This window comes from Zootoca vivipara, chromosome 6, assembly GCF_963506605.1.
Source record: "Zootoca vivipara chromosome 6, rZooViv1.1, whole genome shotgun sequence".
Classification (NCBI taxonomy): domain Eukaryota; kingdom Metazoa; phylum Chordata; class Lepidosauria; order Squamata; family Lacertidae; genus Zootoca; species Zootoca vivipara.
Genome location: NC_083281.1, coordinates 96929412 through 96953648, shown reverse-complemented (window position 1 = coordinate 96953648; position 24237 = coordinate 96929412). Strand labels below are relative to the sequence as shown.

At 45.9% G+C, this 24237-nt stretch overlaps 1 protein-coding gene across 2 annotated transcripts; it reads right to left on the bottom strand.

The window, feature by feature from the left end:
- Positions 1-1752: 1752 nt before the first annotated feature.
- On the bottom strand, positions 1753-22275 carry LMAN2L (lectin, mannose binding 2 like). Of its 2 annotated transcripts, XM_035118468.2 has the most exons (9): positions 22058-22275; positions 20764-20882; positions 18099-18216; positions 15791-15873; positions 12346-12378; positions 9825-9986; positions 9601-9715; positions 8260-8379; positions 1753-7387 (listed from the first exon to the last, which is right to left on the bottom strand). In XM_035118468.2, exons 1-9 carry the CDS (start codon positions 22260-22262, stop codon positions 7245-7247), a joined length of 1098 nt encoding a protein of 365 aa, XP_034974359.2. In that variant the 5' UTR covers positions 22263-22275; the 3' UTR covers positions 1753-7244. The 2 variants fall into 2 exon arrangements, with proteins under 2 accessions (XP_034974359.2, XP_034974360.2); XM_035118469.2 differs by lacking the exon at positions 12346-12378.
- Between the last annotated feature and the right edge of the window lie 1962 nt (positions 22276-24237).

Here is a 24237-nt window from a genome sequence, read left to right as displayed (position 1 = left end):
CTGATGGGGGCGGGACTGTGCCCGGTTCAAAATGGAGGGAGTGTCGGTTTGGTCAGTGAGAGGAGAGGGAGGAGGGTGTGGTGGGATATATGAAGAAAGTGGAGAGGTCAGGAGACTGTGAATTTAGATAAGATTTAGGAAAACTTGAAGTTAAATGTTTGACTGAGTTTTTTTTTTGTACAACTGAAACAAGGCAGATAAATACATGACACGTTAAAGAAACACTTATGTTTTTAAGACAATAAAACTTCATCTCTGTTTTGCCAAAAAGGTTCGTCTTTATTTTTCCAGCGAGGTACCAGGACTCACAGCCGTGGTGGCTCAAGAGAGGGCAAAACTCACCTCAGGCAGGGAGGTGGCAGTTTGTGTCTTGGAGTTACACGGAGGAGGCTTAGTAGGGTAACCTGAGGCGCCAAGAAGTTGCCAGAGTGAAAAGGGCAAACTTTTACAGTGGGGAATCAGACTGAGGGAGACCCTTTACTGGAGGCAAGAGGTTATTCCGTGGGACAGCCTAGAGTTTCCTAAGGTACCAGGCCACGTAAGCTGGAAGGCTCTCCTTACTAAGAAACCCACAAGTAAAAGGGGTTTATTTTTGAGTCGGCAGGAGAAGAGGGCGGGTGTTTTCCCTTCCGAGTTCCTGTGTCGCATTGATAGTAACAGAGTGGGACCCATCGTCACAGCAGCTTAGAAAGACCTGGACACTCTGGTCACTTCCCTTTAGTACTGCAGTGCACTGTAAGTAGAACCACCTAGAAACTACAGCTGGTAATAGGCCAGCAGTATAATAATAATAATAATAATAATTTATTATTTATACCCCGCCCATCTGGCCGGGTTCCCCCAGCCACTCTGGGCGGCTTCCAACAAAACAGAAATTCTAAAATACAGAAATCCATCAAACATTAAAATACAGAAATCCATCAAACATTAAAAGCTTCCCTAAACAGGGCTGCCTTGAGATGCCTTCTAAAGGTCTGGTAATTGTTGTTCTCTTTGACCTCTAGTGGGAGGGCATTCCACAGGGCGGGTGCCACTACCGAGAAGGCCCTCTGCCTGGTTCCCTGTAACTTGGCTTCTCGTAGCGAGGGAACCGCCAGAAGGCCCTCGGAGCTGGACCTCAGTGTCCGGGCAGAACGATGGGGGTGGAGACGCTCCTTCAGGTATACCTGAAGGTATTTATTAATTGAACTGAGCTGTTCAATCTTATGCCAGTACCTCATCAGCCACACTGGATGCCAGGCTGCTTCCAGGGTTGGTTGAAAGCCTGTAACAGCATAAAGGATACCCAGACCACCACATTCTCCTGCATACACTTACCCAAACCATAATATCCTCCTCAAAGGCCTTGTTCCATGTGTTAACACTCTAGTGAAGTGAGGTGATGGCCGCTCGCAAAGAGATCAGCACTTCAGCTACAGAATAGCCTCACATCTGGCATCTTCTTTTCGGCACCCGATGAAGATCCTTTTATCCATCCAGGTCTTGTAAACAACTTACACTTGAAAATAAAACAGATCTGTGCTCTTTTAACATTCAAGTTCTGCTTGTTTGATCGTCCAAGCTGCTAACTAGTTTTATTTTTCCTCCACTGGAAAGTGAAGTTTATATGTTACAAGTCACTGCATTTTTAATTACTGGGCTTTTTTGTATTTTAACATCTCATTCTTCATTCTGTGAGCTGTTTAGAGATCCCATTCCCAACTGTGATAAGAGTAAAAGAGAACTACATTAAGCCACCCATACACACAGCAGTAAAGAGACTTCAGCATCTGTGTTTATTGTCAAGACACAAAAACAAGTACAGAGAAAAAGGGAGACGAGCATACAATCTTTTTACCAGATCAGGCAAAAAAAATAAATAAATGGGGGGGGGGGTGTCTTTGAAAGAAGCAATGCTTCCTGGCTACAATATTGCTTCATCACTATTTCAAACAGCCTTCACCAAGCAGGTGTTCAGTAGATCTTTGAGCCTAGATCTACTATCAGCTCCAAAATATCCAAAGTTGTCAGCCAAAATATCCAAAGGGTACCATGTTGGCAAAGGCTGATGTAGGAAACTTCCTCTTCAGAAAGAGGAAGGGTTCTTTTGCAGCCGTTAACTCAGCAGCAGCCCCACAGCCAGATGCTGGCCCCTGCTGAAGCACAGCATTTGGGCGTCAGTGAAAGTGAGGCCCCCACATTCAAAAAATGGGACACTGCAGTGGTTCCCCCCCCTTTAGCAAGGAAGGTACTGGCGTCCCTCGCCATGCTTCGCTTGATGCTCTAGAACCAACATGAAAGGCCACTGTCCAGGATCAAAATACAGAAAGGCACTTGGCATCGTTGGAGGAGCAGCTTGTGGAGGATCACATGCTCCCCCAATTCTGCCTCATACCAAGGCTGACCATTAGTCTGTCTAGGCCAGGAAGTAGATCTCTGGCCGGTTTGGCAAGCGTTTGCTTCTCAATCCTTTAGCAATGGCAACAAATGCAAAAGGCTGCATCACTACTAATTAGACCATTGAATTCAAGAACACTTGGAGTTTGTGAGTCACAAGACCCAGAGGCTCACTATTGTTACTAAAATCAAATTACTGCAATGTGCAGTGAGTAAAAGGCACCCTGTTCATACAAGTGCATCCAGCTCTTAAAGCCACTATTCTTCCACTTAGTGCAGGTGCTGAATCTTGGGGGGTTCAAATAAAACAAAATAGATCATGGAAGCTTGAAGTCTGCCCACCCAACGAAGTGCCTCTCCAAAGCCTTAAAGCAGTTTTTAAAAAACTAGAGGTGCCGGGAGTTGATCCAAGGCTTCCTGCATGCAAAGCATGTGTTCTACCTAGGGCTGCCATACATACATCCAGGTCTTCCTGGACATCACCAGGATTTCAAAGGTGGAATTAATGTCTTGGGGGGGGGGTGTATTTCCTAAAGGTAGTGCTTTGCCCTGCTGGATCTTATGTAAGTCAATTGAAAAATCTCGGGGGTTTTATAAAAAAAAAAACCAACACTCAAGTTTTGGGGTGTCCTGGTTTTTATTTTTTGAAATATGGCAACCCTAGTTCTACCATCATTTGTGGAGGTTGCGACACTGATATAGAAGTAAACTGCACAATCCACTTGAGCATTTGTGGCAGGTCTCACTCCCTAGGGACTACACCCAGAACTCTTATGGAAGCAGTGGGGAAAGCATGCCATCTTCTTCCTCCTTCCACTGCTCACTATCCACAACCCCCACTTGAGGCAACCAGGGAGGCTCCCCCTTGATTACTCCACTAGTTGCACAGAGATCTGTTGAGTCTTTGGCCTGAAGCTGCACCTCACCTCAAGCAGTTACAAAGGCCCAATTGACTTAGCATGGTAATCCAAAACATGGCTTAGCACAAGCGTGTGAGCATGCCGGTTCTGCGAACCTTTGTGTGCCTGCCTGCCTGGTCACGTTGCTGATGGGCTTTGCCCAGCTAAGCACCCCTGGACAAACCATAAGCTGTAAACCATAGGGTACACCATGGTTACAGCTTGTGGTTAGCCAGGAGAGAGTCAAATCGGACCACACACTAAGCCAAATGATGGATTCACTCAGCATAGCAGCAAGAACAGAATCAGAGAGGATCAAAGCTCTTCTTGCACAGTCTGCGTAACTGTGTTAAGCCATGGCTTGGCTTGCATGACATGTGGACCAGGCCAATACAGAATGCTGTTGTCTCATGTGACCACCACCAAGTGCCTCCCTAAACAATAAGAAATACATTTACTTGTTTATATGAAGGAACCTAACATTACAGCCTGTTTCTGAAAAGCAGCTTTTGACAGAGATAGTAGCAAGATTTAAAACACATCCCCAATGAGAAGAACACAAGCTCCCTGCAAGTTCCTCAAGCCGGTTCTCAAAAATCCACTAGTTGCTTTTGAGCAACTTTACCAATCATTTATGAGCTAGGGAATATTTGTAGTTCATATCCCAGCTCTGAAGGCTGTTAAAACAATGGAAGTTTTTGGGTTTTGTTTTTTTAAAAAAAACTTATTACGAGATCATGCTTCTTAGCACAGCAACTCTCAAAATCATCCTTGTAACTAGACTCCCCCCTCCCCCCAAAAATGTGGTTTCTTCTTCCCGCAAAGGATCCATTTTTACAAGGAAGTCAAACTCTTCACTCGGCAGAATCAACACTTCTGCCCTCAAAGGCTCCCTCATGATAAGTGTTCCCTGCGGGTAGGACAAGTGGGATGGGGTCAAAAGAGCAATCTAGCCCAGGATCACTGCAGACAACATGGGGCAGAGAAATTGGGGGGCAAGGTCACTATGTGCCTCCACCCCACCACAATTATTCAGGGCAGGGCACAGGATTTTTTTCTTTAAGGCTCTCCTGGAGGTATGAGGTCTCTCCTGTTTCCCCTTTAACTAGGACAAGTTTATGAACATAATATTTATTGCAAATAATACAAAAGGTCAATTGCATCAGAGATAGAGACAAGCCCATGTTTATCGCTAAATAGAAAAGGCTCCTGAAAAACAATATAATTTGTTAACTAAATTGGGATGAGGTAACATGCAAACCATTTAGACACTTAGGCTCTCTCAAAATCCTGAGCTTTTCTTTTTAAGCATTGGCCTTTTCGGAGATTTTGGCTTATTTGACTCCGTCTTGGGATCTTCCAAGCAGCTGGCTCATAACTTTTCACATTCCATTTTAAATGTGTTAAAAAACAACAACCCAGGTGTAGTGAATTATGATCTGGACAAATGTCAAAGCATTTTAAAGTTCCTTTCGAACTAGGGTTGAGCCAAAAGAGCAAAGGCAGGATTTGTGGTTGTTTTCAGCAGCATTGAAAAGCAAATCCTCCCTCCTCATGGTCCACCTGAGTGCAAGGAAAGTAGTTTGTATCCCACATGGCCAGATCCGGAAGTCCAGCCCTCCCTCTCAATTGAATTTCTTTGCTCTCAGTAAGACAGACGCCACCCTTCAGATTTGGCCATCACAAGGTCCATTACATGATCCTTGATTGCCTGGCAATCCTTGAGAAAAGAGATCACAGAGCCAGCTTTTAAAAAAATGGTAACTAAGGAAGAAAAGTAACATGCTAAAGACAAGATGACCATTAACAGGTTTAGGGAAACATTTTTCTTTCTGCCTTTCCTTGCTCTCTCAAAGCTGAAATGAAGAATATTTAGCACAACCCTAGTTCCAACACACCAAAGTCATTAAATGTCATTATAAAACTTTAGAAGTTGGAAGGAATTCAAAGATGAAAATATGTGCAGTGTGACAGTGACCAGGCTCTCCCCACTTCACAGGAAAAGCACAGCTCATTTCTATAAAGACATTTGTGCAAGCAGATGCACCCCTCCCCCCTTCCACCCATGCACACCCCAAGGTAAGGCACCTCTGCCTTAGTGGGGTCAGAGGTCAGGTCAGGCAACCAAATTCACTGTAAATAAGAAAGCCTTCAAGCATCAGTTTTCAGGTGAAAAATGGTCCTGATGCCAACGGGCCTTTCCTCCTGCCCTGGTGAACCATGGCAAAGGTTAAAATGATGGCACCAATCTGACCATTAAAGGGGGGGGGAGCCCATCAGTAGGGAGGAAAGAGGGGACTTCTGAGTTGTATGGAGCGTGTTCAGTGCTGGAGAGCGATGGAGGTAAGAGTCCCCAGAGAATTGGGAAGAGTCGGCTTACATACGGTATATATAAAGGAGGTAATAGCAGCAATAAATGTCAGCAGCATTTTGTCTAAAACAGTAATTTGCCCTTAAAAAAAAAATCCCCACCCACCATCCTTTCTACTTTTCAGTTTTCACATTAACTTCTAGGTGCTCTGGCATAGTACACTGCCTTCCCCATTGCTGTGCAGATCAGTTGTGCGCTCAGGAACTTAACAGCAGGCAAAGATGACTTTCAGGGAAGTGAGGCTACTAGGAGAGGCGGATTTAGGGGAACGCAGCTGGTTCGCCTGCTGAGGGGACTCCACAGGGGGTGCTTCAGCAATGAGGAACAACAGAAGGCGAGAGGTGGGGGGTACCAAATTTTGGCATTGCACAGAGTGCCTCTGAAATGTTAGCCTAAAGTCTGCCACTGCTACCAGTACTGATCTCTGGAACCACCAGCCACAGGCTTCTGGTGGGACCTAGGAAGAAAAGGCACCCTGTCCTTTCCATCACATGGCTGGCTAGCTCAAGAGGATGACTGGCAAGGGAGGCCCCTCATCTGAGTTCCTGTCAATGGGCCAGCTAGTATTAAAAACAAAGGGATTTCCCCCACCCAATCTCCATTAGCAGAGGCAGAGCAACCAGGGGAGGCTCCCAGCTTCGGAAAGAGGAATGAACACATAGTGGCTACCTTTTAGTTGCTGTAGGAGTCAACTGCTTTGTAGCACCTGATTAAAAACATACAGCAGTTTGTCCAGTTAGGAAAGCCAGAAGGTCTCAATTTGTAGTGGGAGGGACAGGATTATAAGGCAGGCTGCCATTTATTTTAGGAGGGAGGGCATTCACATTTGTTTATTCTGCAGGGTGGTGTCTTTGTAAACTAGAGGAAAAATAATAGTAAAGGTATATTTGTGGGTCATAAGGTAAGGATACCTTGGTTTCTTATAGATACAAGTTTCCCTGCTTCCCTTGCCAAGCTAGCTGGTTGGGGCTGATGGGAGCCGTAGACCAAAACTGGAGGGTACTAGGTTGCCCAAGACTGATCTACATGCTAGTTAAGGCATCCCCGTAAAACAAGGTTAGCTAACCTGTGGCCCTCCATATACTGCTGGGCTACAACTCCCATCCCCAACCACTGTCAATTCTGGCTGAGGCTGACAAGAGTTGGAATACAACTTCTGCCAAACTCAGCTTGATCAACATACCGACATTTCAACACCCACTCCACTACTCTGGTTTCCAACCAGTCTCCACAAGGAACAGCAGAGGTGACCAAATCCAGATCTCATGGGCTAAACGTCTCTCCCATCTACATACAGCGATGTGATGAATGTTCACTTCACATTGCATGATCAAGGATATGTCTATAATGCATCAAGTCTCGTAGAAATGCCAGTGTTGAAAACTCACAGTTCAAAGCAGTCAAAGTAGAGCAGAGAGATATGGCTGCCTCCATCATTGGGGGCCCACCCCCAATCCAAAGGCTGCCGTTAGAAGTATAAGATCCAGATGGACAGGAGTCCTCACAGCAGGGCTTCTGGAAACTAGTGCCTGCATAGGCAACCACCCATGCCACCAAAACCAATGGCCCTCCAGAAGGCAGAGGAGGACGCCTCCAAATCAGTAAAAGTGTTTCCGGCTCTGTTCCTGCCATTTGTTGTAGACTATAATTCCAATGACGATGGCAAACACAAGGGCAACCAACGAGAAGAAGACTATCAAGAAGAGAGCAAGGCCACTCATTGGTTCCATTGGAGTCTCTACTGCAAAGGATGGAAACACAGATCAGGCTCAGCTACCAAGAAATAGCCATGAAGAACCTTGTGCCTCTTTGGCTGAATTCCTTGGCCAAACTTAGCTTCACATCAAAAAAGGTCAGCAGAGTGAGTAGGCATGGAGGACAGATTCAGTTCATGGTGGACTGTTAGCCAGAATACCTAGATGGGATCTAAATCTCAGAGGTATTGTGCCTTTGAGTAACAGATTCTGGGAAGAGCAGCAGCAGATCTAGAGATCAAGGACCCATCTAAGCTCAGTGCTTTCTACACCAGGGAAGGGGTGCCTAAGTGGTGGCCCTCTGGATGTTTCTCAGCTACAACTTCCATCACCCCTGATCACTGGCCATGCTGTCTGGGGCTCATGGGAGTTGGAATCCAACCACATCTGGAGGGCCACAGCTCCCCACCTCTGGCTTTCACTTACTTGCACAGCAGTGGCTCTCCAGGGTTTGAGGCAAAATCTTTCCCAAGTCATACCTGGGGATGCTAGGAACTGAAGCTGGAACTTTTTTTCATGCAAGTCATGTGCTATGCCAGGGAATTGTGGCTCTTCCCCACCAACACCAGCGAAGTTGCTTCATCTTCCTGGTCCCAATGCAGACGCACATGTGAATTATCTGGAAAACTCTTATTTCTAGCCTTCAGGGACTTAACATCTGACCTTTGAAACGGACCTCCTTCTGTCAGTCTTACAGACAAGGCCCATTGCTGCACAGGTAAGAATTAACTGTATGATATCAGTATCTTAAGAGAGAAGGACTCCTCTGCAAGCAAGCAAAAGTCTGCACCCCTAAAGCATCTCTTCCTGAAACTCCAGCCCTAAAGCCCCGTCACTCCACCCACCCACCCACACTTACTTCCAGGCAGTTTCATGTTGTCCACCACAGGTAGGAAGACTTCTTTGTCCCGCTTGTCCTCCTCCAGTGTCCGTTGAACAGTCAGTTGGTACAGCTTCAGGGAAATGATGTCATGGTTATCTGGGGCAAAAGAGGAATAGAGAGAAGGAAGACTGTGAGCACAAGGCAGGCAGGCACTCCCCTCACACCTGCTGAAATTCCCCCTTGCGTGGGAGGAAGCACAACCCCTACTGGTTGGCCAGGTAGCCTTCCCACTTGGCTCTCACACATCTCATCTCAGGACTGGCTTGCGACCATTGTTCAAGAACTCTATTTTGTCAATTCCATCTGGGGAAGAGTAGGCAGATAGCTCTTCCCAAACTCCTCACAAATAGGAATGTGGCTGTGTGGCAGTCCTTTAAGCTGGACTTCATTAACATGCTCACATAATGGCAAGAGCACACAGCTGCACAACAGATCCCTTCGGCCAACTTAGATCCACCCTCTCCTTCTCACTGTGCAATGGCAGTTGGCCCTGGGTGATGCGTCCATCCTGGAGTTCTCCCCATGTTCCGTGCACAGCCAGCCATTATTAAACAGGAACAACCAGCTCCGACTTATGGACAGGATTTGCATCTTCAGAGGAGAAACTGTGCAGCTCTTAGGCCACTGGGGTGCAATGGGCAGACAGAGGTCATCACTAAGCAATTAATAACTTATCATAGAAACTTTGGTGAGACATGAGTAAAAAAAGGGTGAATGAGCCCAGTTGGGAGCACTTAAGCGGCCATGTCAAAGTGAGAGGAACCCGCACAAGGCACATGAGTGATGCCCATTTGAAAATGAGACCCATGAAAACACAGCAGGTATGTTTGCAAGTGAAAGGACTGTGAGCTCAGTTCTACTTCTGAAACTCAGTAAGTTCCTAGGTGCAATTTTCTCTTAATTCTAAGTGCACATCTTTGTAGATGTGTGCATCTGTAAGTTGTAATGTAGATCTCACAAGCCTGAAGTCTGCCCTCGCCTGGTCCAGAAAGACCAGACATAGGCAAACTCGGCCCTCCAGGTGTTTTGGGACTACAACTCCCATCATCCCTAGCTAACAGGACCGGTGGTCAGGGATGATGGGAATTGTAGTCCCAAAACATCTGGAGGGCCGAGTTTGCCTAGGCCTGAGAAAGACCATATATCTACAAACAGAACTGCAGGAAAACATGAGAGCCAGCAGCCATTTATGGGTTCACTTTTCCCTGAACTTCTTCATTTTTGCTTCTAGGAGATCTGGCTTTGGACTCTTGAAAAACACAGCAGCAGCAGGAGGAGGAGGAAGAGGATGCTTTCAGCCGGCCTTAAGAGCAGTACCCGACAGGTCCCCGGTGACAGAAGAGACCCCAAAGTAGTAGCCGCGTGGCAAGTGTACTCCTGGGATGTCAATGCAGTCTCTCCATTCATGCTTGCCATCGATATCAAGCAAGACCTGAAAAGAGAGAAGACTCAATCCAAGCTACTCCTTTCTGAGGCCACACCTGAGGAATGCTGGTGGGAATGTGGGATGCAGCAGACAAAGAGCACAGAGAAAGACTCACCGTAAGCCTCCTCTTCACATAGCGGATCACCAGGAATGTGTCGTGGTTCAAGTTGCGCACCATTGCTGTGCATCCACCAAGTTCAGTGGGTCTGCCATCTCTGTCATGGTCATAGGCGAGGGACCCATTGCTCACCATGGCAGAGACGTATGGGAACACCCGCTGGAAGAGAAGGGAGGAACTGCAGGTCAGCCAGCTATTTGCACACTGCTCTGTCAAAGGTCTGGTCACATCCAGTGGACAATGGAGGAGAAACACGCATGCAGGGAGCCAAGCAGGACAGAGACAGAACCCAACATGAGCATTAGCAGGGCTGGGACTTACTCTGGACAAGCAAGCACAGATCAGCACAAACTACTCCTACGTCTGAACAAAAGTTAAGGTCTAAAAAAAGGGTCAGACAACACCACTCACTCCCATAGGAGGCAGTGATGGAGAAAAGCTATCACTGTCTACCATTCATGATGCCCAAGTTCCGCCTCCATGTTCAGAGCCAGTAATGCTTCTGAATGCCCGTTGCTGGAAGTCACAGGAGAATGTGCTCTGGTGCTCAGTTACTTGCAGGTCACCCACAGGCACAGCAGAATTAGAGGAGGCACACCCCAAATTCTGGAAGGGTGTGTTCTGATGCTCTCAAAACACATTGAGTCTCACCTAGCAAATAGGTACAAAACTAACTACTGTACTCTACAAAGATATAAAATGCCCACCACCAGCTTAAGCAACTGTAGCACAGCTTGAGCCAACAGGCTGCTCCACTTGACTAAACAATAGGCTGGAGACTTCCTGGTTACCACAAGGTGGCTACGGACATAGAGTGCAGTTCTCCGTGAACGGCTCAATTGTCGTGAGAGAACACAGGCCCTTTGCCAACCTCACGGAAGAACTTAACAGTGAGGCTTGTGCCCCATGAAATTCTTCTAAGAGATGCATCTTGCCCTTTTAGACTATACATTTCTGACCAGGCAACATTAATGTATCACTTCTGATATCTGCATCAAGTGTTGTTAAGCATACCACCATTCAGCACAAGCCTAGAAACACGGAGTGCGGAACTGAGCACAGAATTCCATTTCTCAAAACTTCATGTTTATTAAAATAATAATCCTCAAATTTCTAAGCCATATGATTTATTTAAAAAATACCGTATATTCCGGCGTATAACACAACTGGGTGTATAAGATGACCCCCAACTTTTCCAGTTAAAATATAGCGTTTGGGATATACTCGCCGTATAAGAAATACGACCCGGCGTATAAGACGACCCCCGACTTTTGAGAAGATTTTCCTGGGTTAAAAAATAGTCTTATATGCAGGAATATACAGTATATGCTTGAAAGCCTGTAAGAGCCCCCACCCCCCAGCCAGCATCAAGTCAGTCAAAAGCACAGATTCTGTTTCACTGTTATCCACTGATAGACCTGCCCTCCTTTATGGATTTGCCTTAACTCCCTTTAAAGCCATCTAAAGCAGTGAGCATCGCCACACTTTGAATACTGTGAGTTTCATAATTTTTTAACAAAACACTTGTCTGTCCTAAACCCACCATGCAAGGTCTTATGCTAAAGGGAAGAGGTGAGAAGGGAGAAGTTTATAAACTCATGCATGGCATGAAGAAGGGAAACAGAAATGTTGGCTCTCTCTCTCAAAACGCTAGAACTCATGGACATCAATGAAGCTGAATGCTGGATAAAGTCAAGTCCTCCTTCACACAAAGCATCCTCGCTCCCAACCTGGAAAGCTTTAAAAGAGGACTGGACAAATGCATGGAGGTGGGGGGGGTACTGATGCCTCCAAGGTCAGAGGCTTCTGAGTACCAGTTGCTGGAAGGCACAGAGGGGGAGAAGGCTCTTGCACTTGGTTCCTGCCTCAAGGCATCTGGTTGGCCACCATGAGAACAGGATGCTGAACTAGATGGGCCACTGATCGGATCCAAAAGGCTCTTATGTTCTTCAGTGGGCAAAAGACCTCTCCATAAAGCCCTGCCTGCATCTTAGTACAGAAAGACCCTACCATGTATCTCCACAGACAACTGTACCCTACATAACAGTGGAAGTGGCTCTCAGAAAGTCACAGTGTGTCACTTTTCATTTTAACTAGTCCAAGTTCATCTTGGACAATCACCCCCATCTACAGATTATGAACTGAAGCCTGCACCCTGTGGTTAGAGCTTGTGGTTTGCCCAAGGTCAGCTGACAAGTCTGAGATTTGAACACAGAGGTCACTATGCTCCAAATGCATTAAACTGATGAGACTCACAAGAGAAGGCAGGGGAAAATATCCCAGTAACTACACATATAGCAAAGCCAGATCTGCGGGGAAAGGATGGTGAAGAATGGAAAGATAGAGGGTGGTCCAGTAAAACAGGCTGTCATTCAATAATTGTTGCTCTGGTTCCAAGCACTGGAGTTTCCCTGACCTGGGATATTGGCAGACATAAAACCCAAAAGCAGTAAGAGAGGCGACTGGCAAAGAGAATGCTATAAGCTTGATGCAAGGCTAGGAGAGCATCTTCAAGTACCTGGTTTCCTGAGGAATACCTCTTCTTCTGGGCCTGAGAATCCAGAACAGTTATTGCAAAGCAAGGGAGAGAGGGAGGGAACGAAGCAAGAGACGGTCATCCAACAGACAGTCAAACATTGACCTGTAAAACTGCACACCACCACTCAACCGTGGGCAGGCTTGACCAAGATCCATATTGGGGAAAGCCTTGGCAACTATTCATATGCCTGGAATTGATGGTCAGGGATATTTTGATACAAATCTAAAGAAACTCTGTAAAAGCGCAGGTGGGGATATTTAACCACAAATGGGCTCAATGATATGAACTGAAGTACCAAGCAGGAATCGAGCCAAACCATGTGCTTGCATATATGCAATGGAGAGGGTTGTGTTTTTCAAACTGCAAATCCCAACAATTTAAAAAAGACAGGCAGCTTTTAAATCCTGTCCAGCATACTTTATTTTTAAAATTGTTTTTATTAAATATCTGCTTGGGTTACAAAAGTACATACATAGTTTGTTTTCAGATCTTGAAGTCCTTTCTACAGATCAGTTATATTTGATGTGAGACTTTAATGTTGCATACAGTATCAGCATACTTCTTGACCCACAAAGCTCACCAGCTTCGTAAGCAGTGCCGCCGCCACCTCCCAGCAAGTCATATGCACCAGGTTCTTTGCACATTTGCCGGATGCACCAGACAATCAACTGAATCAGATGGCCAAGGACACCTGTGGCCCAAGAGATCCACCTACAGTGATGGCTCCCTGTTGGACCAGCATTTCATCCAGAGGGGCGTCTTCACCTCCATCCACTGCTGGTCTCAGCTGGCAACAGGCAGCGCTGCTGCTCCTGAATCTGGATCACTCTCCTCATTCCTAACTACAGGGAGGCACCAAAGTGACTCCCCCTTCAAGGAGGATGCCCGTCCCCTGCCTGAGGTATGCCTAGCTCAGTAGCTCATACAGAGGCGGAGCGGGTGAGGCTGTTCTGAGGCAGGCAAGTGAATTTACAATAAAACTCTTGGGCATACAAGTAAAATGAGCCTTCTTTTTCAATGGGGGGGGGGGGAAAGAGGTGCTTCACTTTCCCCACCCAAGAGTATGCTCACACTGGCCAAGACCTGTTCAGTATTTCCACAGCAAGGCCAACCAGTTGTTGTTGGTTTTTTTTAAAAAAAAAAGGTCTGAAACTGCAGTGTCTCATTGTGCAGCAAGTCTGCTTGCCATTTGAAAAGGAGAGATCCAAAGTAAACATGGGAATTGGTAGTTTTGTTGCTGCAGAGCTGCTCTGCTCCATAAGAAGGTGAGCCCTGTGTTCTCACTACAGGGCATGCCACATTCTGCAAAGGATGGTCCATGGTACAAACAATTTGATTCTGGAAGCCATGTTAAGAGGTCTTGATTTAAACTGACCTGTGGTGGCCAGGGAATGGGAGAGAGAGAAGGGAGGGGAGGGAGAGAAAGAGATGGAGACCTGCCTTGGAATGGGGTCATTAGTTAAACTGTATTACTGAACTTGCCCACCCTTGTTCTGAACAACTTTCCCCAACCCGGTGCCCTCCTGATGCCTTGGATTACAACTCACATCAGTCCTAGAAGACACCAGGCTGGAGACTGCAATTTCAGAACACTGGGCACAATATTCAACATAGCACATCACAGCTGTACAGAACATCTGGCAATTCCAACCAGTTTAACTTTCAGAACAGAATCAGATGGCAAAATTTTCCTAGATTTTATAGCTTTAGGTACCAGGAAGGGATTAAAACATTTGATTCCAATGAAGAAAAACTCCCTGCACATACAAAAATAGAATTGAAAACATAGAATCAAAAGCAAGCAGCATTGGCTTGGAATAACTAGTCAGGTGGTTTGGGGATTTACAGGTTAGGCATTATCGTAGTTGGGGATTAAACTCAGAAAAGGTTTTGCATTGACAGAGAAGCTGCAATATGGCAGCAAACCTGCTAGCAGGATATCATTTAGGGCACCAGACAGAAGCTCCTCAATTCTGACTTGGTAAAAAGAAAAGGGGGCAGATATAATAGTCACTGATTCAAGACAAGGTTCCTTCATAGTTCCTCAGATATATGATGCATGCACACTCCCATGTACAAAAACATTTGCATCAATCTCAGTATAGAAGACAGGAACCAATAAGGATCTTGCAAGTTAAGGAATGTATTTTAAATGGCTGGCTAGACCAGGCATCGGCAACCTCCGGCCCACGGGGACTCACCAAGCGGCGCCAAAAAACGTGTCTACACAGCCGCAGAAGCAATTTCTGGCGCTGCTGACATTTTGGAAATGGGAAATCACTTCTGCGCAGCTGCGGACATGCGCAGAAGCCATTTCCGGTGTTCCGGAATATGGGTAGCGCGGCACCGGAAATCGCTTCTGCGCCTGTATGGCCCATGTCCAGCCCATGGACAATAGTCCGTGGGAATACTCCGGCCCATGGGCAGAAAACGTTGCCAACGCCTGGGCTAGACCACCTTTTTTTAAATGAAGAGTTACCACATTTCTAGTCCTGGCTTTGTCAGCCTGGTACCCAGGAAATACCTGGGACTGCATCTACCACCAGCCACAACGTGGTCATATGCTCATCATCTGAGGCCCCTTTTTGTGTGCTTCCTCCACAAGGTCCAGAAGGTGGCAACTCGAGAACAGGCCTTTTCTGCAGTGGTGGCCCATTTGTGAAATGCTCTTCCCTAAGGAGAATCACCTGGCGCTTTCATTAAACATCTTGAGGCACCGGGTGAAAACGTTCCTCTTCAACCAGGTCTTTAGCCTTTAACTATCTGTGGCCTTTTAGAAGTGGGCCAGATGTTTTAAAATGTATTTCTTTCTCCTCTTGGTTTTAATGGGGGTTTAGTTGGTTTGGTCACTTTAGGTTGCCCTGGGCAAGATAAAGCAACTAACAAATTTATTAATAAATAATACTTTGCTTTGGATCATGGGGAACCATGGCCATGTTGGTGGAGGCTGTGGGGAGCTGTCATCCAAAACACTGAGTGGGCATGAAGCTCAAGAAAGCTGGGCTGGGAAAAAGCTGGGAAGCACATGGGAAAAGTTGGTTGAAGCAAAGCTAAATATATATTTCCTGTCATTGGGGTGTGTGGCTTCAGTGCACAGTTTCTCAGCCCTTCAGATGAGTAGCAAAAAGCAATGCTTATGAAAAACTGAATTGATGGAGACCATGACAAATTTACATTGTGCTGGAAGTATTAAAATCCTGCACTCTAAACACACAGATCATCCTATTTGTGGTTCATTTTGTTTCATTCATGGCCAGTTACAGACCCTGAACCAGCTAGTAAGCAGACAGCAGACTAGGCACTTAAAAAAACCAAAACCTTTATCCCATTGCAATGGACACCCCCGGACACTGAACAACAAGGATTGTCCCCCACCCCACCCCGCTCTCCCACTGCTTTAACCGCTGTTCCAAGGCCACCTTACCTCCTGCTGCTTTTCCTCGTTTGGGTAGGTGTCTACAAACACTCCCAGCCCTAGAAAGTTATCCTTGCTCCCGAAGACAGGCCCTAGAACAGATGTCAGGGTGTTCACCATCAGCTACCACCAGCTGCTGCTTTCTAGCATTTTACTCCACCACTTGTGGAGCAAGCAGAAGTTTGAGATAAGCAGGCTTATTCCCCCCAACCAAACTACAGAAGACCTGGCTTCCCGTTTACACAACTTTTGGAAAGATTTATTAAACTTTATAGCTTATTTTGAACAATGCAAATCTACAGCAGAGAAGTGCAAGGTTCTCATGCCTGTATTCAATCGTCATCCATCTCCAAAATCAGCACATTTTGAAGTCAGTGATGGCTAACTCTGAAATGGACCCTGGAGCAATCCAACATGGTTCTTGGTGGGTTTACCAGACTTTAGTCAAGTTTTGAGCAAGAGATACAAATTTAACGCCAAAGTGAAGTGCTTTCAGTGTGTAAAAGCACCCACAATCAAATGTTGCATCTCTTGCTTATGAATACAAGTACATATATTTGCATGTAATGTCGTTAATCAAGTGGGGGGGGGAGCAGTAACCTAGTCATTCATAGAAGTTGTTCCTGTAGAGTAGTCATTTCCAGCCTGACGCCCTCCAGATGTTTTGGGCTACAGGCAGACCAAAAGATTTGGAGGGCAGCAGGTTGGAGATGGCTATTATGCAGCAACTCACACTTTAGGACTCTGGCTCACTGCCCAGAGAACAGTATGGCTCTTGAGAATGCCTCTCCCATTTAAAGCTACAGCTCAGTCAAACTGGTTTTGGTTGAAAAAAATGCCACCTTATCCCCCGAGTCAGGGGTCAGGAATAGGCTCCAGCAGGCAGGCCAAACCCTTCTCTCTCCTTTACCTGCCACCTGCCCACAGACCAAGTTTGACAGGTGGGCAGGGTCACTCCTCTGACATCACAACAATGTCAGGTGACCTATTTTTGCCTTTGTAGTTTGAAACCAAACCATGTGGTCAAAGGCACAGCCCTGTACTTTGCAAAGCCAACCATCAGCTGACCATTGTGTGCACAGTGCTTTGCAAGCCCCGACAATCAGGTGAAAAGCAAAGTGCTGTTTAGGGGTTTTGCAGTTGCTACTGTTCAGGTGCCTGCAAACTCACTTTCGACTCAGCTGTGCCTTTACCTGCCCTACAGTCGCCTCCATAGAAGCCATCAGATGCAAGAGAGGTTGGGCATGGCTTAGTCCAGGCATCCCCAAACTGCGGCCCTCCAGATGTTTTGGCCTACAACTCCCATGATCCCTAGCTAACAGGACCAGTGGTCAGAGAAGATGGGAATTGTAGTCCAAAACCTCTGGAGGGCCGAAGTTTGGGGATGCCTGGCTTAGTCAAAGCAGCCTCAAAGGCCTAATGTGAGACTGGGTGGGCTAATAAGAGGTTCCCCACGGCCGTCCTAAGTGCCAACTTCTTCAGGGATCTTCTACATTAACTTGTTTGAGAGACACACAGTGTGAATGCATCCAGTTACTGGGGGCAGGAGAAGTGATCAGCGTCCATTTATGGCCAAAACAAATTTATCGTGTGGCATTAGGCAAAGCACAGAATCTCAGGGGTTGTCCTTCCTTAACACTCTAAAGCCACTAGCCTAGAACCGGATGAGCAGACGTTGGTGTGGGCACCATTAGTTATCTCCCAGTGCACTTTCAGTTGAATCCCCTGACATCACAATGAAAAAAAATATGGAAAGATTATTTGGGTTCCCACTACAGACTGAAGAGGCAACCTCCTTTCCAGTTATGTTCACAACTTAAATTAGTACTAGCTTGCCAACTTTAGCAGTGCAAAACAATTGCAGCAAGAAAGCAGTAAGAAGGAATTGATTAATATTTATTATTATTATTATTATTATTACTACTACTACTACTCATTGGGGGGGGGGAGAATGCAGGAGCTGGGGTTTTAACTCAGCAGCTTTAAGTATCTTGCCTTACAGCAACTACAAAGGAAGAAAACCTAAACTGGAAAAATGGTCCTCCATTCAATAAACTCCTTTGTTTGAGGTAGCTTTTAGCTCACTTCCCATCCATTACACAAGAAAGGAAGTCTCCCAGGGCCTTGCAAATGCAAGAGAAGATGTTAATATACACACCCAAACCCCAACCCACAGCAAGCTGATCTGTGCTATCAGAATCTAGAGACAGGTGCAAAGCAGGCAGGTGGCTCACAATATGCTATGGATCTGCGTGAATTTGGTCCCTTGAGCAGTGGCTTGTGGTTTGGCAATGCACTCGAGAGAAAAGTCTTTTACCTGGCTGCATTCGGTCCTTTGTGTACCAGATTGCAAAGCCATCTCCATTCAGATTCTTCTTTCCTTGCCCGTGGATTTTGAAGTGTACCTGCATCTCCCAGTCTCTCAAGTAACAAGGCTGCAGAAAGTGGAAAGGGGACAGGGAGAAGACAATGTATTTGTGATATCGGGGACAACTATTCCAACATCTGCCACACAAGCACATAAGAAAAAAGGAGACTTTTGGTCACATTTACACTACAAATTTAATTTAGCTTTAAAACCAGATTTGTTAAATGGCTTTCCACCAGGAACAAAAGTATTCCAAAAGCACTGCGCATTCTGTTATCAACCCTTATTTTTAACATACTTTGAATGAATCTACTTTGCATGCAGAAGGTCCCAGGTTCAATCTCTGCCATCTCCAGGTAAGGCAGGAAGAGGACCTCATCTTAAACCCTGGGCAGTAGGCAATACTGTACTGAACTAGACACTTTGTGCAAGAAAGCTCCCCATGTTCCATAGCACAAAAGGACAGGCCCCTGCCCTGAGAGGCTTACCATCTAAATTTGGCATAGGAAAGTGATGTCAAGTTATGAACCTTATTGCCACTGAAATACAGTAGTAAGGCAGCCAGCTGATAAAATGCCTGCAAATTTCTACACTGAATATGGCCAGTGCCAATGTTTGCTGAACCTCTGGGACAGCAGGCAGAAAAAGGGAGTTGGCCAAACATAACATACAAATGATGAAACCCAGTCTGCTTTTGGATAGTATGAATAAACACTGAGCTTCTAACAGTTTCTGATGTCTGCAAAGTCCAGGCCATTTAATACCTTAATTGGTCAATATTCACTATCACATTTCCTGAAGTAAGAACAAAAGAAGGGTCTTGCTGGATTGGATCCAATGCCCTTCTAATCCTGAATTATTTCCAGAAGCATTCAGATAAGATTGCCCTAGGAAGCTGAAAAGCAGAGGCTCTGAATATTAGGAAATCATTCATATTGTGATACAACCTACACCCTGCCCAAATCTCCTCCTCAACGTAACTATTACAGGTAGTCATGCAGTGGAGAGGGAGCACACCTCCAGGAATTTTCAGAACAGAAGCAATAACATCTGCTGGAGCAAGAGGGTAAATGATTGATCCCCTTTGCTTTGGCAAGTGAATGAAGTAATAACAAGGCTTTCAAGTTTTGAAATTGTTTGTGAAGATTAGCATAAAGGAAGTTGGAGAAAGAGGAAATAATCAAATAGAGGGTGGATGCTGCTTGACTTTTCTTTGTTGATGTTCCTATTTCATTCTTGGCAAAACCAAATTTGGTAAACAAGGAGACAAAGGTCACAACTCTATATTTTAAGACTGTGGGGAGAATGTTTGGATACTCTCCAATATACCCAGTGGTCAGATTTAAAGCTTAGTCTTTGAAAAGTGAACAAACAGTGCCTAGAAGTGGGCCTCCCTGCTCCCTACAGCCCACTCCAGCTGAGCGTTAAGTCACAGAATTCTTCACAAACCAAAGCATCTAGACTATCTTCTAGGATAGTCCTGTGCAGGGTTCGAAAATAGCCAGGTGCCAGGAACATCTTTGCACCTGGCTATCAACCACTTGTGACCAAGTGAAGATGCCTGGGCACCACAATGGCACCTGTCATCTCCACTACCTAGAGATGCATGCCTGGGAATCATTGAATCTTGACTGTTTAACACACTAATACCACACCCTGTAGAATTCTATCAGTTATATTTTATCTGCACAGTCAGAGTGAATTTCAGGAACCAAATGCTTTTTTTGTGCAGCCTGAACAGGAGCAGGGAACAATGTTACAGTATAGTTAAGTGTTGCAGTTTGTCTTCACTTACCCCACCCCACTGCCCTGCTCACAGTTGTGAAGAATATTCTTAAGTTATGAATGGTTTGTGTCACCATTAAGAAAAATAAGTTGAAATATGTGGACTGTCTCTGGATAAAGTGACTTTTCTTCTCAAAGACTTTTCTTCTTAAAACCTTAGTTCAAGGTTGTCATCTGAACTAGCCAGATGTTTAACTGAGAATCGATCAGTCAGTCCATCATTTGAAAAGTAAGACTTTAGAGCTGCCTTACCCCAAAATGGCAACTAGACATTCCGTTCTGGTGACTTCAACCCTGGTTTAAGGAGCTTTTTGGCAACATATATCCAATTTCCTAACACTGCTCTTGTGTTGTCATGGGCATTTGAAGCAAGCTTTTTTGGTTTTAAATACCAGTTTACTGAACCAGCAATGGAGAATGGCACATCAGTCAGCAAGCCCAGCACCAGAAAAGCTGAAGGTTGCTTTACTGCTTGGAAGCTCACTTTTAAAGTCATTTCTGATCTTGAAAATAAACATGAGCCACACAGTAATTTCAATATAGAGCTCTGGTATAAACAGAACTTTGTAACCAACGCAACTTGGCTTTGAAACATAGTTTGTTTCACATCTAATTTTGCCTGCACTCCATAATATTTTTCAGCACATTAGACACTCTAAATATTAATCCTCGCAGGAATTCATTATCATACTATGAATTGCCTCCCCCTTCACTGCTTTAGTTTCAGATAGGGTAACATCAACAAGAGAAGAATTTACAAGGCAATTATTTCTGGTGTAATGAAGCCCTAGAGCCCACCTGCAGGCAATTAGAGGAAAATAAGCCTTACCACCCTGTTCCAGAGAGCGCCCTGCTTGCTCTGAATATCTGGAGTGAGACGAACAAACTGGGTCATCACCATTGCATTGCCCATAAGTTCCCAGAGAGAGGAGCTGGCTGATCCTACACCTGAAAAAGTGAGGAGCAGAGCATTTAAGTCATAATCCTAAAAACAGCTCTTTCATCACAGCTTAGTACAACAAAGAAAGTAAAGCAACAATGAATCTGTGCAACTGAAAGGATACAGAGACAGCACCCAATTTGTTTTCTCAGTGACTGGGGAAAGCCCAGCCCATCATTATGTTTTCCCATACAGGTGAATGGTTGACAGTCACTTCTACTGGGAGAAGTGCTTTAATTCATTTGAGGGCAATTAACCCAGCAAGAGTCAGAGTGTCACTTGCCCCGATCTAGATCCTACAGAACGTGCCATGAGGCTCTGTGCACAGACATACTGTACACTGCAACCACCGCCGATGTGCCCCAGTCATACCAGCATAAAAGCCCACCCAGTCACAGGGAGAGGCACTCTGCTGGTCATTCTATTTTCTGTATTGTTTCTTAATTTTGTATACCACCCTTCATCTGTAGATCTCAGGGCAGCTCAGAGCACAAAAATACAAGAACAAGAGTTCACTGCATACAGGCAGAACTTCAATCACACCCAGAATTTCTGAAGGGTTTTGCACAAGGAAAAAGGCTTCACTTGTTGCATTCAGAACTTAAATATAGCTACGACAGCCTCCTTTCCATCTAGTCTCACTAGATATTGGGATGCACAGCCTACTCCACAAGGGGCTGCTACTCCACCACCACCCCTCTTCTGTGCCTTGAATAGTTAGTTGCACAGAGCAAAAACGGAGCAGCTTTGCATTCCCACTAGGTGCCTTTCAGAGGAAAGGTTTCCACCTGTTGGATTTCTTATGTGCATGAGGCTGCTCATGGCAAAGGAGCAGCCCAAACATGCAGCCCCACCTTTTCCTTCCATGAGCCACCCTCTCTCTCCCCACCCCCGCCCCAAAGCGGGGTATCGCCTCCTTCCCCAAGCAGCACCACTGAACACCTGCACAACTGGCCAACACCCAACAGGTAATGCACCATTCAGCCTTCAGTGCCTACGTCGCTTTTGAACAGCTGCCTAGCAGGCAGACATCCAACGGGGGAAGCGACCCCCAACAGGTAAGGCGAGATCGGGAGGGGGGAGCCCAGCGAGGGAGGCCTGTCCCGGCAACAGCGCCGCTGGGCTTGAAGAAGCTGCACCGGGAGGATCCCTGCCTGCCGTGAGGAGAGCGGCGGCAGCTCACCCTGGTAAGGCTTGGTGAGGGAATGCTCCCGCTTCAGGTGCTCCTCCATCTGCTCGGCCCGGGACCCCGGAAGCGGAAGCAGCAGCAGCAGGAGAAGCGGCGGCGGCGGCAGGCAGAGCCCCTGCAACCCTGCGGGGCCCCGGCCGCCTTTCCGCGGTCGCCCCGCCGCCTCGCCCGCTGTTGCTGCCGCCGGCGCCGCCGCCATCTTTGTCCGTCCTTCAGCCTCGGCGGGGCTCTTTAAGCACAGCTCCGCCTCACGTCTCCTCCCACGGCCAGTAACGGACGCCGCTTTCATTGGTTCTCCCTTTAGGTACCTCCCATTTCCGCGTCGTGCGCGCAAGTCTGTTGGCTGGAGTGCACGCCCGTTTAGCAGAGACGGCGAGGTTCTCGACAGCTTCGCCGGAGACTTTATCCGCGGAGGAGTCTGGGAAATGTAGTCTGTCGTTCCTGCTTAAGCCCGTTTTCGGAGGCTTACGGGAAGGATGCTCAGCGCGGTCTGGTCGGGGTTCTGCTCCGCTAGATGTCTTCGAAGGTTTTTAATTGGCAGGTCCACGCCATGCATTTAAAGCGAATTCGATGCACATTTAAAGTACAAGGCTTCCTCATCCCCACCCGCCAGAATCCTGGGAGGTGCAGTTTGGGCTGGGAATTGTAGCTCCGTGAGGAAGAAATTACATAGAAATTATTTTTCAATGTCCAATTAATGCTGGCAGGAAGTCAAGGTCGAAAGCACTGCACTGGTTGCCAATATGCTACCAAGCCCATTTGGGAATCTGGTTGCCTGAGAGACAGATCAGCTTGAATGTTAACATGGGCTAGGATGTACCGGGTAACAGAAGTAGGCAACCCAGCGGAGAGTCTTCTTGGCGGCTGCATCCCAGCTCTAGCTCGCCTTCATCCCTCTGAGATTCGCCAACACAATTGAATTGTCACTGCCAAGTGAAGACTTGGGTCTACCACTTTAATAGTCTTGGCTTCCTCCAAAGAGTCGTGGGAACTGTAGTTTACTTCTCCCAGCACCCTTCACATAGTAATTTATACTTTCCACACCAATTTTTCCATCAAGAAACCCCTGCGGATTTGCCATGGAATGCCTGCATGTCAAAGAGAGATGTGTGAACCAGGTCAGTCACTGAGCTGACCAGGAAGAGGGCGCTTCAGAAGCCCAACTGACTTCAACTAGGGTCACATCCCCACCATGCATTTAAAGCACATTTATACCAATTTAACAGCCTTGGTTTCCCTCAAAGAACCCTGGCACTGTCCTTTACCCCACACAGAGCTACAGGTCCTGGGATTATTCAAAGTCGTCACCAGTCTCATGCTGTGGAATACTCTTCCATAAATGATTCTACACTAATTTCTGTCCTGATTTTTTAAAAAATATTGATCATTGTCATTTTGCTATTATTGTATTACAATTACAATATAAATTTTATATAAAATTATTTAATTTACAAATTTACAAACAGTCATCAAGCAAACACAACAAAGGAAGAGTTCTATCGATTCCCCTGGGCTCTCCCCCCCCCCACTTTGTGGGTCCTTAGATTAACTTTTTTCTCCTGCATCTTCTCTCTTGATCCAATTCTATTAATTCTCCATTACAACATAGTCCAACATTTAACTATAAGTGTCATTCCAATCCTACTAATTATTTTATTTGTTTACCATGATTTTTAAGGTAAATTATATATTTTTCCCATTTCTGAAGATGCAACTCTTTACCCTGGCTTCTGACACTTGAGACACACCATATTTTTGTGACTGAAAGTTGTTTTAGACTGTTTTTAATTATGTGTTTTAGTTGTTGTAACCTGCCCTGGGACTGTAGGGTGAAGGATAGGTAATAAATTAACAACAAGAAGTTTTATTTTACCTGCCTATATTGTTGTAAACTGCTTTGATATTTTATAGGAGTGGGCAATGTGTGAATATGCTTATAACAAATATATACATATTCTATAGATCAGGGCGGAGGGCTGCTTTCAGCCTGAGGGCTGCATTCCTAACCTTCCAGGGGCCATACAATGGCAATGGGCAGGTCAAGAGGCAAGAGCAGGTGAAGGAACTAAAGCAAATTTTACCTTTGTACAGTCACAGGCTCATTTCTATACACACTCCTGTGCTCCTTTCTATCCCCATCCAGGCACCCAAGAAGTATTAGCAGAGTTCCAGGA

Excerpts from the sequence above, each read along its gene's own strand:
- LMAN2L (XM_035118468.2), bottom strand. The coding sequence starts at position 22,262 with ATGGCGGCGGCGCCGGCGGCAGCAACAGCGGGCGAGGCGGCGGGGCGA. Across the intron at positions 9,987-12,345 it reads GGTATTCCTCAGGAAACCAG|CGGGTGTTCCCATACGTCTC; the intron begins GTACTTGAAGAT and ends CTTCTCTTCCAG. Across the intron at positions 7,388-8,259 it reads CAACATGAAACTGCCTGGAA|TAGAGACTCCAATGGAACCA; the intron begins GTAAGTGTGGGT and ends CATCCTTTGCAG.